Source organism: Schistocerca piceifrons, chromosome 5 (assembly GCF_021461385.2).
Source record: "Schistocerca piceifrons isolate TAMUIC-IGC-003096 chromosome 5, iqSchPice1.1, whole genome shotgun sequence".
Lineage (NCBI taxonomy): Eukaryota > Metazoa > Arthropoda > Insecta > Orthoptera > Acrididae > Schistocerca > Schistocerca piceifrons.
In genome coordinates, this window is record NC_060142.1 from 425,165,314 (window position 1) to 425,179,152 (window position 13,839).

At 45.6% G+C, this 13,839-nt stretch overlaps 1 protein-coding gene across 1 annotated transcript in view; it reads left to right on the plus strand.

The window, feature by feature from the left end:
• LOC124798674 (insulin gene enhancer protein isl-1) overlaps positions 1-13,839 on the plus strand; it is a 460,304-nt gene that overhangs the window by 247,800 nt on the left and 198,665 nt on the right. The window contains exon 3 of the mRNA XM_047262173.1: positions 6,839-7,028. Within this exon, the coding sequence (XP_047118129.1) occupies positions 6,839-7,028 (190 nt within the window). The remainder of the gene's footprint in view (positions 1-6,838; positions 7,029-13,839) is intronic.

Below are 13,839 nucleotides of genomic sequence, written 5' to 3' on the forward strand. Positions count from 1 at the left end.
TGGCTTGCGGAGTATAAATGTAGATGTAGTTGTTTGACCGATGCATGGCGTCATTCATTATCAGTCACACAATAAACAAATTACGAAAGTAGTCTATCGTCATCCGTGTAAGTCTTGCAGGAAGTGAGGGCAAAGAACGTTCTGTTTGTGAGCGACACAAGGTCCTCGCTGTCGATGTAATGAATAGCTGTCCGGCGAGCTCCGCCGCAGGAGACGGGAGGTGAACAAGTGGGGCACACTGCTGGGCGAGGTGCATGCCGGGACATGCATGCGGCTGGCTTCTGTCCGGTAGCCGGTAGCCAATAGCAGGGTGGCCGGTGGCCGGTAGCCGGTAGCTGAGCAGAGCAAACAGCACCGCGCTCGCCTCTATCGGCGTCTATGCCGCCCACGTTACACAAACACCAGCGCCGCCTGTTTATCATCAATCAGTGAGCAAACATGCTACCGCGGGCCGTAATTTCTGTGTTAGTGCTTCCATTCAGAGCGGGTTAAGTAGCGCTAAGTAAGGCCGCTTACAGAATACCTGCTCCTTGTTCTAATGGTGCCATGTATTTAACCTCGCCTGTCTTTTTTACCCAACTCGGCCCTGCTGGTTCTCGCAACGAGCAGCGTTTCTCGAGGACTGGTGTGATTAGTCAGTGGGTGTCAGCGTTGCTAACGACGGGGCAAATTTCGTGTGTAAGTAAAGTTCCGCATTCTGGCGCTAGACGGACCAATGGGGGTTCCACCGACCGCCGTGTCATCCCTTGCCAGCGGCGTCACTCAATGCGATTTGGTGCAGTATGTTGTCAGCACGCCACTATCCCGGCCGTTGTCGGGTTTGTTGACCTCGAAGCCACAGTTGGTCGAGTAGCTACTCATTTGGCCTCAGGAGGCTTAGTGCAACGGCATACCTGTTCTCCCACATAAGATACATCTCTGGCAGTTTCCAGAATGCGATTTTCACTCTGCAGCGGAGTGTGCGCTGATGTGAAACTTCCTGGCAGATTAAAACTCTGTGCCGGACCGAGACTCGAACTCGGGACCTTTGCCTCAGATGATAGAGCACTTGCCCGCGAAAGGCAAAGGACCCGAATTCGAGTCTCGATCCGGCACACAGTTTTAATCTGCCAGGAAGTTTCATATCAGCGCACACTCCGCTGCAGAGTGAAAATGGCATTCGGGAAACATCTCCGAGGCTGTGGCCAAGCCATGTCACCGCAATATCCTTTCTTTCAGGAGTGCTAGTTCTGCAAGGTGCGCAGGAGAGCTTCTGTAAAGTTTGGAAGGTAGGAGACGGGATACTGGCAGAAGTAAAGCTGTGAGGACGGGGCGTGAGTCGTACTTCGGTAGCTCAGATGGTAGAGCACTTGCCCGCGAAAGACAAAGGTCCCGAATTCGAGTCTCGGTCCGGCACACAGTTTTAATCTGCCAGGAAGTTTCGTCTCTGGCAGTACCGGGAATCGATGGAGGGTCCCCCGAATGGCAGTCAGCACTGTTGACCACTCAATAGGGGACCGTACAAACTTCCTCTCACCGATTTGATTCGTATTCACATGGCGTGAAGGACACGGCTAGGACTTGAACGTACATAAATGGGAGGACGCAACTCTTCAACTGTTTTCTTGAAAATAGACTTCGAAAATTTTATGCGTGCTTGTCTACTTTTGTGTAGTCACTAGTATTTAAGGAGTCCAAAATCGAGTGAAGGCTTAGTTTCGTAAGCGAGAGGTCTTTGGATCGAATCTCACTGCCGGTACTTCCCATTTTTCATTCTCACTTTGTTCTGACAACAGATATGTGGGAACACCATGAAATTTTATGATGAGCGAGAGTCGTTTATGAATGTAAACCACGTTTGTTTTTCAATTGACGTCCCAGAGACCTCGCGCTTATGAAACTATCAGCTTACTCGTTCGGCTGAGCAATCCTTGAATACAAGCGTTCGTACAAAGTACACTAGCACGCCTAAAACTTTGAAACACGATTTTCTCGAAAACGGTTGAGAGTTGCGTCTTCCTGTTTACATATGTTGAGGTACCAAGTCGTGCCCTACGCTTTCTGTCAACATGGCTGAAATAGATGTGTGGGTAGGGGGGCGGGGGGAGTTCGTACGGTCCTCTCGTCAGCTACGGAGGCGGACAATTTCCTGCGTATTGACATCATATTTGGCAGAAGCGATCTGTCATGATGATGGACGTTGTCTGAGGTCTTCGTAAACAAAAGCGAATTCTATCCTGCTACAGACATGTGACCGAATTTCCCTCCTTGGCTTGCCTATATCGAACTCGCCCCGAGTCTCTGAGGATATCGACACAACAGTACTCGGAACTCGATCCTCCTTAGCCCCTCTCTCTTCAGGTGTCTAAAATTGTCCCTCGATTCGAGTGGCATACATACGAGAAAACGTGAGATATATCGGCCTAGCAACACCGAAAATCTCTTCTGAAGATTGTCAGTCTGTTAGCTGGTTTGATCCTGCCATCTTCCTTTTGCTGTATTGCCCTGACCTTTGTGTATTATGCCTAATATCCTCAGCCGTAGTGTTACCATTCCTAGATACTTCTTACCCAACACTATGTTTTCCTTTCCGCACACTATTCCGTCCTAGGGATATGACAGGGATGTAATGGTCGGTAATGCAGTGGGACAACGTTCTAATCTATCCCCAATGTTACTCAGTCCGTAATACGAACTACGGATGAAGGGCAACAGTCGGATTTCATATTTCTAGAATTCCGGAAAGCATTTGACACGGTGTCCCATTGCAGGCTGTTAATGAAGGTACGAGTGTATGGAATAAATTCACAAATATATGAGTGGCTCTAAGACTTATAAAGTAATAGAACCCAGGATGCTGTGGTGTACAGTAAGATGTAGAAGTTGAGTGACTGTAGAAAGGTACAAGACGACTTGGGCAAAATTTGTAGTTTCTGTGATGGATGGCAGCTAGCTCTAAAAGTGGAAAAATGTAAGTTAATGTCGATGAGGAGGAAGAACAAACTTGCATTGTTCGGATACAGTATTACATAGTGTCCTGCTTGACATAGTAAAGTCATTTAAACAATTGGGCGTAACTTTGCAAAGCAATATGGAATGGTTCAAATGGTTCTGAGCACTATGGGACTTAACTTATAAGGTCATCACTCACCTAGAACTTAGAACCACTTAAACCTAACTAACCTAAGGACATCACACACATCCATGCCCGAGGCAGGATTCGAACCTGCGATCGTAGCGGTCGTGCGGTTCCAGACTGTAGCGCCTATAACCAGTCGGCCCCCCCGGCCGGCAATATGGAGTGGAACGTGGAGTTTGGAATAACACTTAAATGTTACGGAGATGCTTTCGGGAACTCAAATTGGAATCCCTGGAGGGAAGGGGACGTCCTTTCCGAGAAACACTATTGAGAAAATTTAGAGAACTGACATCTGAAGGTGGCTGCCGAGCTATTCTAGTTCCGCCAACAGACATTGCTCGTAAGAGCCACGAAGTTAAGATACGAGAAATTAAGGCTCATATGCAAGCATATAAACAGTCGCTTTTGCCTCTCTCTGTTTGCTAGTGGGACAGGAAAGGATTGGTTGGTTGGTTCGGGGTCATCAGTCCCATAGGATTAGGGAAAGATGGGGAAGGAAGTCGGCCGTGCCCTTTCAAAGGAACCATCCCGGCGTGAAACAGCTTTGAGTAGCAGCCAATGAAATCCTATAAAACACCAAGAATGGGATCGACAAGTTACGGAAAAAAAAGACTGTTTTTGCCAACCTGGACTTGGATGACGAGTTTCTTAATACTGTTCCTTAGTAGCGGCATCAAAATGAAGATCTGAATTAAGTGAAGGCAAGAAATAATCCGGCAGAAATAGGCGTCAAGCTCATGGATAACTACAGCAAATTATTTGTAATAAAACGAGAAACAGACGTTCTTCATATTATATCACAATATCACCTTTAACTTTCAGGACATAAAAACACTTTACCAAAGTAAACGGATTTGTAAAAGAATATCTGACTTTCTCATTTTATTGCGTCACTTAGTAGATGGTTAACGCTATAAACTGAATTATTAAAGTCAATACAAAAAGAATTTAACAAATAAGTTGAAAGTAATCGGTTGATCAGTTACTACAGTGTTATATTTTTTTAGATGAAAAAATAAATGACGTGTTTATATAATTGTTCGTTTTTTTAATGTAGGCACAGAGAGGCACCTCTGGAAGCCAGGTGAAACACAACTCATTTTTTCGTGCAATGGAAACAAAGTAGAAGGTAGAACAAAGAAAAACCAAACTTTGAAATTAAGAGCCACACTGATCAAAAGTATCTGGATAGCATTAGTAACATAAATATGGAATGTGTCTACCCTTCTTCTCTATGACGGCCTGAACTTAACTGGGGACACTGAATAATGTGGCTGAATGTCTGTAGTGGAATGGCGGCCCATTCTTCCTCAGCAGCCGAACCCAGAGAAGACAGGGACGTTGGGGTCATCCCCAAATGTGTTCCTCTAGGTTCAGGTAGGGACTCGGGCGGGCTAGTCCATTTCAGAAGTGTTATTGTCTCCAAACTATTCTCACAGATGATGCTTTATGAGAGGGTATTTTGTCATTCTGATACAAACAATCATCGTCTATAAAACAGTTCCTCTACTGTACGTAGTACAGAACGCTCTGAATTGTGTTCATAGCCTGCGGCATTTAGCGATTTTGTTAGCGCAGTAAGGGGAGCACACCCTACCTACGAAAAACACTCTCATACCGTAACATCACCTCCTCCGTACTTCAGTGTTGGTATTACACATGACGGCAATAGGCAAACCCAAACACTTCCATTTAATTGGAGCAAGTATAGCGTGACTCATCATCTCAAAATCACCCGTTTCCAGTCATCCACCGTCCAGTGGCGTAGCGTTTTACACCACCCCAAGCGTCGTTTATCATTGACTACACAAAAGAGTTGCTTGTCAGAAGCTGCTGCACAGTTGCATCTCATTCTTTTCAACTCGCTACGCACAGTCATTGTGCTAGCTGGACTTCTGGAAGCACTGTGGAAATCACGCCGATTTCATGCGGCTTTGTATTTCCACATCCACAATTCTAATTTTCTACGGTCCTTAACGGTCAGTACATGAGGCGTGCCTGCTCCTGTTTAACTCCGGTCGTTCCTTCGCGTTTACGCTTCATAATAAGACACGGCTGCAAAATATTAACGCGAATTCTTTACAGACGAATGGAAACACTGGTAGAAGCCGATCTCGGGGAAGATCAGTTTGGATTCTGTAGAAATATTGGAACACGGGAGGCAATACTGACCCTACGGCTTATCTTAGAAAATAGATTAAGGAAAGGCAAACCAACGTTTTTAGCATTTGTAGACTTAGAGAAGGTTTTGGCAATGTTGACTGGAATATTCTCTTTCAAATTCTGAAGGTGGTAGGGGTAAAATACACGGAGCCAAAGGCTATTTACAATTTGAACAGAAACCAGATTTCAGTTACGAGTCGAGGGGCATGAAAGGGAAGCAGTGGTTGGGTAGGGTGTGAGACAGGGTTGTAGCCTCTCCCCGATGTTATTCAATCTGTATATTGAGCAAGCAGTAAAGGAAACAAAAGAAAAATTCCGAGTAGGTATTAAAACGATGGAGAAGAAATAAAAACTTTGAGGTTCGCCGATGACATTGTAATTCTGTCAGAGACAGCAAAGGACTTGGAAGAGCAGTTGAGCGGAATGGACAGTGTCTTGAAAGGAGGATATAAGATTAACATCAACAAAAGCAAAACGAGGATAATGGAATGTAGTCTAATTAAATCGGGTGACGCTGAGGGAATTAGATTAGGAAATGAGACACTTAAAGTAGTAACGGAGTTTCGCTATTGGGGGATCAAAATAACCGATGATGGTCGAAGTAGAGAGGATATAAAATGTAGATTGGCAATGGCAAGGAAAGCGTTTCTGAAGAAGAGAAATTTGTTAACATCGAGTATAGATTTAAATCTCAGGAAGTCGTTTTTGAAAGTATTTGTATGGAGTGTGGCCATGTATGGAAGTGAAACTTGGACTATAAATAGTTTGGACGAGAAGAGAATAGAAGCTACCGAAATGTGGTGCTACAGAAGAATGCTGAAGATTAGATGGGTAGATCACATATCTAATGAGGAGGTATTGAATAGGATTGGGGAAAAGAGGAGTTTGTGGCACAAGTTGACTAGAATAAGGGATCAGTTGGTGGGACATGTTCTGAGGCATCAAGGGATCACTAATTTAGTATTGGAGGGCAGCGTGGAGGGTAAAAATCGTAGAGGGAGACCAAGAGATGAATACACTAAGCAGATTCAGAAGGATGTAGGCTGCAGTAGGTACTGGGAAATGAAGAAGCTTGCACAGGATAGAGTAGCATGGAGAGCTGCATCAAACCAGTCTCAGGACTGAAGACCACAACAACAACAACAATGATGTCACTAACAATCGCTTTGGGCAGCTCTAGAAGGGTTGAAATGTCCCCAATTGATTTGTTACATAGGTGACATCGAATGACTAGTGTACGTTACAAGACACTGAGCTCTTCCGACGACCCATTCTGCTGTTAGTGCTCGTCTACTGACAACACAATACTTTTTGCCTCCTTTTATAGTGGCGGGTCCTCCTCTCGTGATACTAGTGGCCAAATCTGCATTATATAGAGATGTCCGGAAACCTTTGATCAGATAGTGTGCGTGTCCCGATAATAGTGAATGTTAGCGGTAGAAAATTTGCTGTTTACTTTTGCAGCCCCACTGCCCGAGTTCCCAGCTCCTCCCTTGCCGCGCCCGCAAGCGCTCGGCGCGCCGGAACAGTGCGTGACGCGCGGCGCTGGTGTTGCAGAGAAGCGGCGGCTCAGCCTGTGCGTGGGGTGCGGCGCGCAGATCCACGACCAGTACATCCTGCGCGTGGCGCCCGACCTCGAGTGGCACGCCGCCTGCCTCAAATGCGCCGAGTGCCACCAGTTCCTCGACGAGACGTGCACCTGCTTCGTCCGCGACGGCAAGACGTACTGCAAGCGCGACTACGTCAGGTACCACTCGCAGCCCGCTGCACTCAGCCCTTCACTAGTTCGTACTGGCAGCGCAGCCCTTCTGTCATGCCCAACCGGGCATCTTACCTGTCCATTAGCAATGACGTGTCTACATCTCCACCAGCTTTGATTCCATAAGGAATAGTTCTGCACAGTGATTGTATATTATCATAAGGAAGGGTAGGAACACAGCAGTCAGTAGCAATCACCTTTGGTTTTTTTATTGTTTTTGCGTAGCCATATTACAGCTATAAACAACTATCTTCAGGGCATTTGACTGAATTGTAATCCAACAAACTCCAAGCAATACATGTCACCGCACGACATTACTGGTGTACTAACAAAGTTTCCTTCTGCCCATACACCAGTAAATACAAATTCTCACCTGTACTGCTGCGAGTTTGCTGGATTATAGCTCACTCAAATGCACTGAAATTGGCTATTTATAGCTGCAATATTGATATGCGTGAATCATAAAAAACCAATGGGATTGTGACTGATTGCTGTGTCCTTAGCCTTTCTTACAGCTACACTACTGGTCATTAAAATTCCTACACCAAGAAGAAATCCAGATGATAAACGGGTATTCACTGGACAAATATATTATACTGGAACTGACATGTGATTACATTTTCTCGCAATTTGGGTGCATAGATCCTGAGAAATCAGTACCCTGAACAACCACCTCTGGTCGTAATAACGGCCTTGATACGCCTGGGCATTGACTCAAATAGAGCTTGGATTGCGTGTACAGGTACAGCTGCCCATGCAGCTTGAACACGACACCACATTTCATCAAGAGTAGTAGTCACTGGCGTATTGTGACGAGCCAGCTGCTCGGCCACCATTGACCAGACGTTTTCAGTTGGTGAGAGATCTGGAGAATGTGCTGGCCTGGGCAGCAGTCGAACATTTTCTGTATCCAGAAAGGCCCGTACAGGACCTGCAACATGCGGTCGTGCATTACCGTGCTGAAATGTAGGGTTTCGCAGAGACCGAATGAAGGGTAGAGCCACGGGTCGTAAAACATCTGAAATTTAACGTCCACTGTTCAAAGTGCCGTCAATGCGAACAAGAGGTGACAGAGACGTGTAACCAATGGCACCCAGTACCATCACGCCGGGTGATAGGCCAGTATGGCGATGACGAATACACGCTTCCAATGTGCGTTCACCGCGATGTCGCTAAACACGGATGCGACCTGGATTCATCCGAAAAAAATGGCGTTTTGCCATTCGTGCACCCAGGTTCGTCGTTGAGTACACCATCGCAGGCGCTCCTGACTGTGATGCAGCGTCAGGGGTAACCGCAGCCATGGTCTCCGAGCAGATAATCCATGCTTCTGCAAACGTCGTCGAACTGTTCGTGCAGATGGTCGTTGTCTTGCAAACGTCCCCATCTGTTGACTCAGGGATCGAGAGGTGGCTGCACGATCCGTTGCATTCATGCGGATAAGATGCCGACCATCTCGACTGCTTGTGATACGAGGCCATTGGGATCCAGCACGGCGTTCCGTATTACCCTCCTCAACCCACCGATTCTATATTCTGCTAACAGTAATTTGATTTCGACCAAAGCGAGCAGCAATGTCGCGATACGATAAACCGAAAGTGCGATAAGCTAGAATCCGACCTTTATCAGAGTCACAGCATCTTCTTCCTGTCGGTTAAATTTCGTGTCTGTAGCACGTCATCTTCGTGGTGTAGCACTTTTGATGGCCAGTAGTGTACACATCCTCACATGTATTGCTGCGAGTTTGCTGGATTACAGCTCACTCAAATGCACTGAAGATGACTTTTTATAGCTGCACTATTGATATGTGTGAATCATAAAAAACCAATGGGATTGTGACTAATTGCTGTATCCTTATCCTTTCTTACATATACGTCTATACTTTGCAAGCCACCTCACGGTGTGCGGTAGAGAGTACTTATGGTCACTATCATCTTGAGAGTATTGTACAGCTGACGCCGCTTCTCGATTTCCATGTTCGACTTCTTCCGATGCTGGCAGCCTCATCCTTGTAGTCCTCTGGCATTCATCGCGTCCCGGACCTCTCGATTCCAGCTCCTCCTAGGTAGTCCAAACTTTCCTTTTTGCACTGGGGTTCACTGCCACATTTTCTTTGGCCATCGGCTATCGTCCTTTCCAGATGTCCATACCACTTTAATCGTTTCATCTCTATGTTGTCTATTATTGATTTATCGACATCCATAATCTCTCTTGCGTTTATAATTGGTAAACTTCCCAGCCTGGAGATGCCATAACCTCGTCTCCATAAGTTCATCTCTAGCCCAAGCAACTTGTTTCTCTGACGCTTGTTGATAACTCACGGTCATGCTACGTACATAGCGATGTATTCAACAATTGAACGATATATCACCTGTTTCGTCGTTTTTGTTTTTTGTTATGTTATTCCAAAGGACCGAGTTCAATTGTCGTACAGCCGTTCTGCCCATATTTTATCATTTCTCACCTTCACTTTTCCGTTTGATAGCCTCATAATCCCCAGGTACTTTAGACTTAAATCCTTATATCTTACTGGTTTCAACCTCCAGGTCTTCTATGCTACTGCCACCAACCTGTTGATATTCGGTTTTTGCCATACTTATTCTGAAGCCCTATCCTTCATAGTCCTCTTTCAAATTTCGAGGCATGTACCCAGCATCATACTCTCCCGCTACGACCTCGTCATCAGCGAAGAGAACTGTACACAGGGTTTCATCACCCACAGGGACTCCCATGCAATCGCATTTGTTCCTCCATATGGATTTTAAACAGCGTCGGTTCTGTAGCACACCTCTGGCGTAGCCCTGTTTTAATGGGAATCTCCAGTGACACTGAATGTCCTACTTTGGCGAAGCTCACACAGAACCGTTTAACTACTTTGACGTAAATATTTGACAAGCCCCTAAACTCCGTACTTACCCACAGATTCTTTCGTGCTACCGTATTACAGGCTTTCTGCAAATCCACGAAGGATAAATAGGTTCCTCTCACTCTGGCAATTCTCTGCTCTGTTAGATTCCATAACATGAATGTTCTATAGGCTGCATTATTATTTCTGCCCTGCCCTGTTCCATTCGTGAATGGTGTGTAGGAAGGAGGACTGTCTGTAAACTTCCGTATGCGTTCTAATTTCTGTGATTTTCTGGTTATGGTCATTTCTCGAGATATATGTGGGAGGAAGTGATTCGTTGTCAGACTCTTCTTCGAACGTACGCACTCAGAATTTCAACACTAAGCCCCTTCGTGACAGACGACACATTTCTTGTAGTTTCTGCCACTAATGTTCGTTGAGCATCTCCGAAACGCTCTCCCTCTAACTAATCCTACTTTATAAGTGTCCCAGAGTAATGAACAATACTCAAGAATCGGTAAAGTGCGCTGTAAGTCACATCTTTTGTATATTAGTTACTTTTCGTTAACATTCTCCCAGTGACGCCTGCTGTTAGTTTTCTGCGGTAATTCCAAAAATGGCTCTGAGCACTATGCTACTTAACTGCTGAGGTCATCAGTCGGCTAGAACTTAGAACTAATTAAACCTAACTAACCTATGGACATCACACACATCCATGCCCGAGGCAGGATTCGAAGCTGCGACCGTAGCGGTCGCTCGGTTCCAGACTGTAGCGCCTAGAACCACACGGCCACTCCGGCCGGCGCGCTATGTGGGCATGTGTTATCATGAAGCAACAGCACATCTTGTCGCGCACCATTGCACGACCGTGATTTTCAACAGTTTTTCGTTCTCCGATGGATGTATAACGGTTTTTGTCCTTTTGCAGCCAAGAAACGTATAACACCACGTTGTGTCTGTTTGAGTGCATTTGGTAATAACGTCGCCATAGTCCACGTTTCCGCATTTACCGCATGCACATCGGAAAAAGCCACAAATGCCACACTAACCTCTTGATTACCTATCGGTACTTACATATCCGCATCGGAGTCGCGCTAGTTACATACAGAAAGTTCAGAAATTCCCGTTAAAAACTTCTTGGAATAGTAGAGGGGAGAGATTAGGTAACATTTTGAACTGTAAACCATCTCCGGAAATGTACCGTTTCCATGCTACAAGCATTTGAAAACATGTTGGTAACGCGACCACGTTTACAAGTAACTGATTGTCACTCAACATATAACTGTTTTACAGTTCATCTCGTTAATAGCCAAAGAAACTGTTCGTATACTACTGGTTCACAGGTTCCCTTCAACGTGAGGCAATGCGGCCTCTTCCATTTCGGATGTGCGGCCTCTCCCCGGAGCACCAGTCACGGCAGCTGACAGTGAAGGTACCCTTTCTCGAAGCCGCTGCGTAATTGTGACGAAAAGGGCACGCGATGGAGTCAGACGTTGTGGATAAGGATTGTGATGAAAGCGCCGAGCAGAAGAACAATGTCGGTGAATTCTGCAAACTTGCACTCAACCATGTTACTCTAACATTCGCAGAGATGAGAATGGGGCTCGAACAAGGTCAGGGAGGTAGGACAGACGTCAGATGATCTCAGCCGATCCGACGTAACCACACTCCATCATGACTACGCCGTCGCAAACCTACCTAGCAAAAATGCTGTCAAACGGATGTAGAACTGAAATAGTACGTTTTCGGACAATGGGTTCGTATTCAAAATATTGTGTACTCACTCCCCTCTAAAACTTTGTAACGGGAAATTCCAAACACTTGCATACGCTGCGGCGACAGCCTGAAACAGAAACTTATTGATCGCCCCTTATATACTGTAAACAGTGAGGGCCTTATAACATTCCCTTGGGGTACTCGGAAATTACCTGTACATCTTAAATATCTTCAACATTTCCCGAGCCTGTTAGCAACTGTATAAATATTAATTTTAATATTAATAATCAACAGCCTCAGTTGTACCGTTCATCTAGAATTTACCTAGGTTTCAGTCGGGATAAACCATCCTACTTCAGAGTAACAGTAACTACCATTTGTCCATAGTGGACATCGTCAAGCTAAACTACAAATCCATAAATTATCGTCAGACTGTAAAACTTATCTGAAACTGCCTCGGCTCCACGTGGCTGTCGCAACGCTGTCGCGAAGTAGGGGCGAGGCAGTTTCAGATAAGTTTTACAGTCTGACGATATTTTATGGATTTGTAGTTTTAGCTTGACGATGTCCACTACGGAGAAACGGTAGTTACTGTTACTCTGAAGTAGGTTGGTTTATCTAGATAAACGGTGCAACTGAGGCTGTTGGGTATTAAAATTAACCTTTACATCTGTAGATTTTGTCCCGTTAAGAATAAAGTAGGACTGACTTCCATCTCTTGGGAAGTCCTCAATCCAGTCCCACATCTGGTACGATACTAGGATTCACCACCGTTCTCACTCAAAGTGTCCCAAACTCTTTGGTGGCACGAGGTCATAAACTGTGTCATTTGAAATGAACTGCCGGACAGAAATAAAAATCAACATACATACAGCTAATAGCAGTGGGTGTGCTCCACCTGATGTTTCTGTACATCTGTGCCCTGCTGATACAATGACGGTTTTTATTTTAGTGTACTTCGTTTGCATAGGAGTGTCTTTCTGTGAATTCACCTCCATGTTTTTAATGGCGAGATGACAATGTGCAACACTTAATGGCTTTACAATTCACGTATCCGACGATCTTAGGATGGATATATATCTTGGCAGGAACTGGTAATCAGGATACTTATCAACTGCGGTCTGGCCAATAAAACTTCTATTTCGAAAGCTTTTTTATATACATATTTAGTTATTTATTGACACAGACGACTTGTATACAACAACAGTTCTAGCTCACAACTTCTGTTGAAACTGACGACCACGAGGCTCAATACAGGCATCATATCGGCCCATAAAACTTTGTCATAATTTCTCAAATATCCATGTCGTTTGTTGTACATTAAGAGAGGCAGATTCATTTAACTCGGTACGTTGACACCGTAATATGATGCGATTGCGCTGGCCAGTGGAAAGATTCTCACCATCCAATCCATCGATGTGGTGGCGGTGGTGGTGGTAGTGGTGGTGGCAGCGGCTGAGTTTGAGACCTCTCCTTCTACCAGTCTCACTGAGAGGGACAACTGTCACCTAGCGCGATACAAAAGTCATAGGACAGCAATATGCGCTTCTACAGATGGCGGTTGTATCGCATGCACAGGGTATAAAAGGGCAGTGTATTGACAGAGCTGTCATTTGTGCTCAGGTGATTCACGTGAAAAGGCCTACGACGAGATAATGGTCGAACGACGGGAATCAACAGACTGAATGCGGAGTGGTAGTTGGTGCTACACGCATTCGACATTCAATTTTGGAAACCTTTCGGGAATTCAATGTTGCGAGAATCACGGTGTCAGTGGCGAGAATACCAAATGTGAGGCTTTACTTCTCATTATGAATATCGCAGAGGCCGACGGCCTTCACGTACCGACCGTGAGCAACGATGTTTGCGTAGAGTTGTCAATGCTGACAGTCAAGCGTGAAACAACCGAAGAAATCGGTGTGGGACATACGACGGACGCATCTGTAAGGACAGTGCGGCAAAGAATGACGTCAATTGTCTATGGTAGTAGATGACCGACACGAGAGCTTTGATAACACCACGAAATCGCCCACAGCGCCTCTCCTGGGCTCGAGACCATATCGGTCGGACCTTAGACGACTGGAAAAACGTGGCCTGTCCACATGAGTCCCAGTTTCAGTTGGTAAGAGTTGATGGTTGGATTCGAGTGTGGCGCAGGCCCCACGAAGCCGTGGAACCAAGTTGTCAACAAGGGACTGTGTAAGCTGGTGATGGCTCCCTAATGGCGTGTTCTGT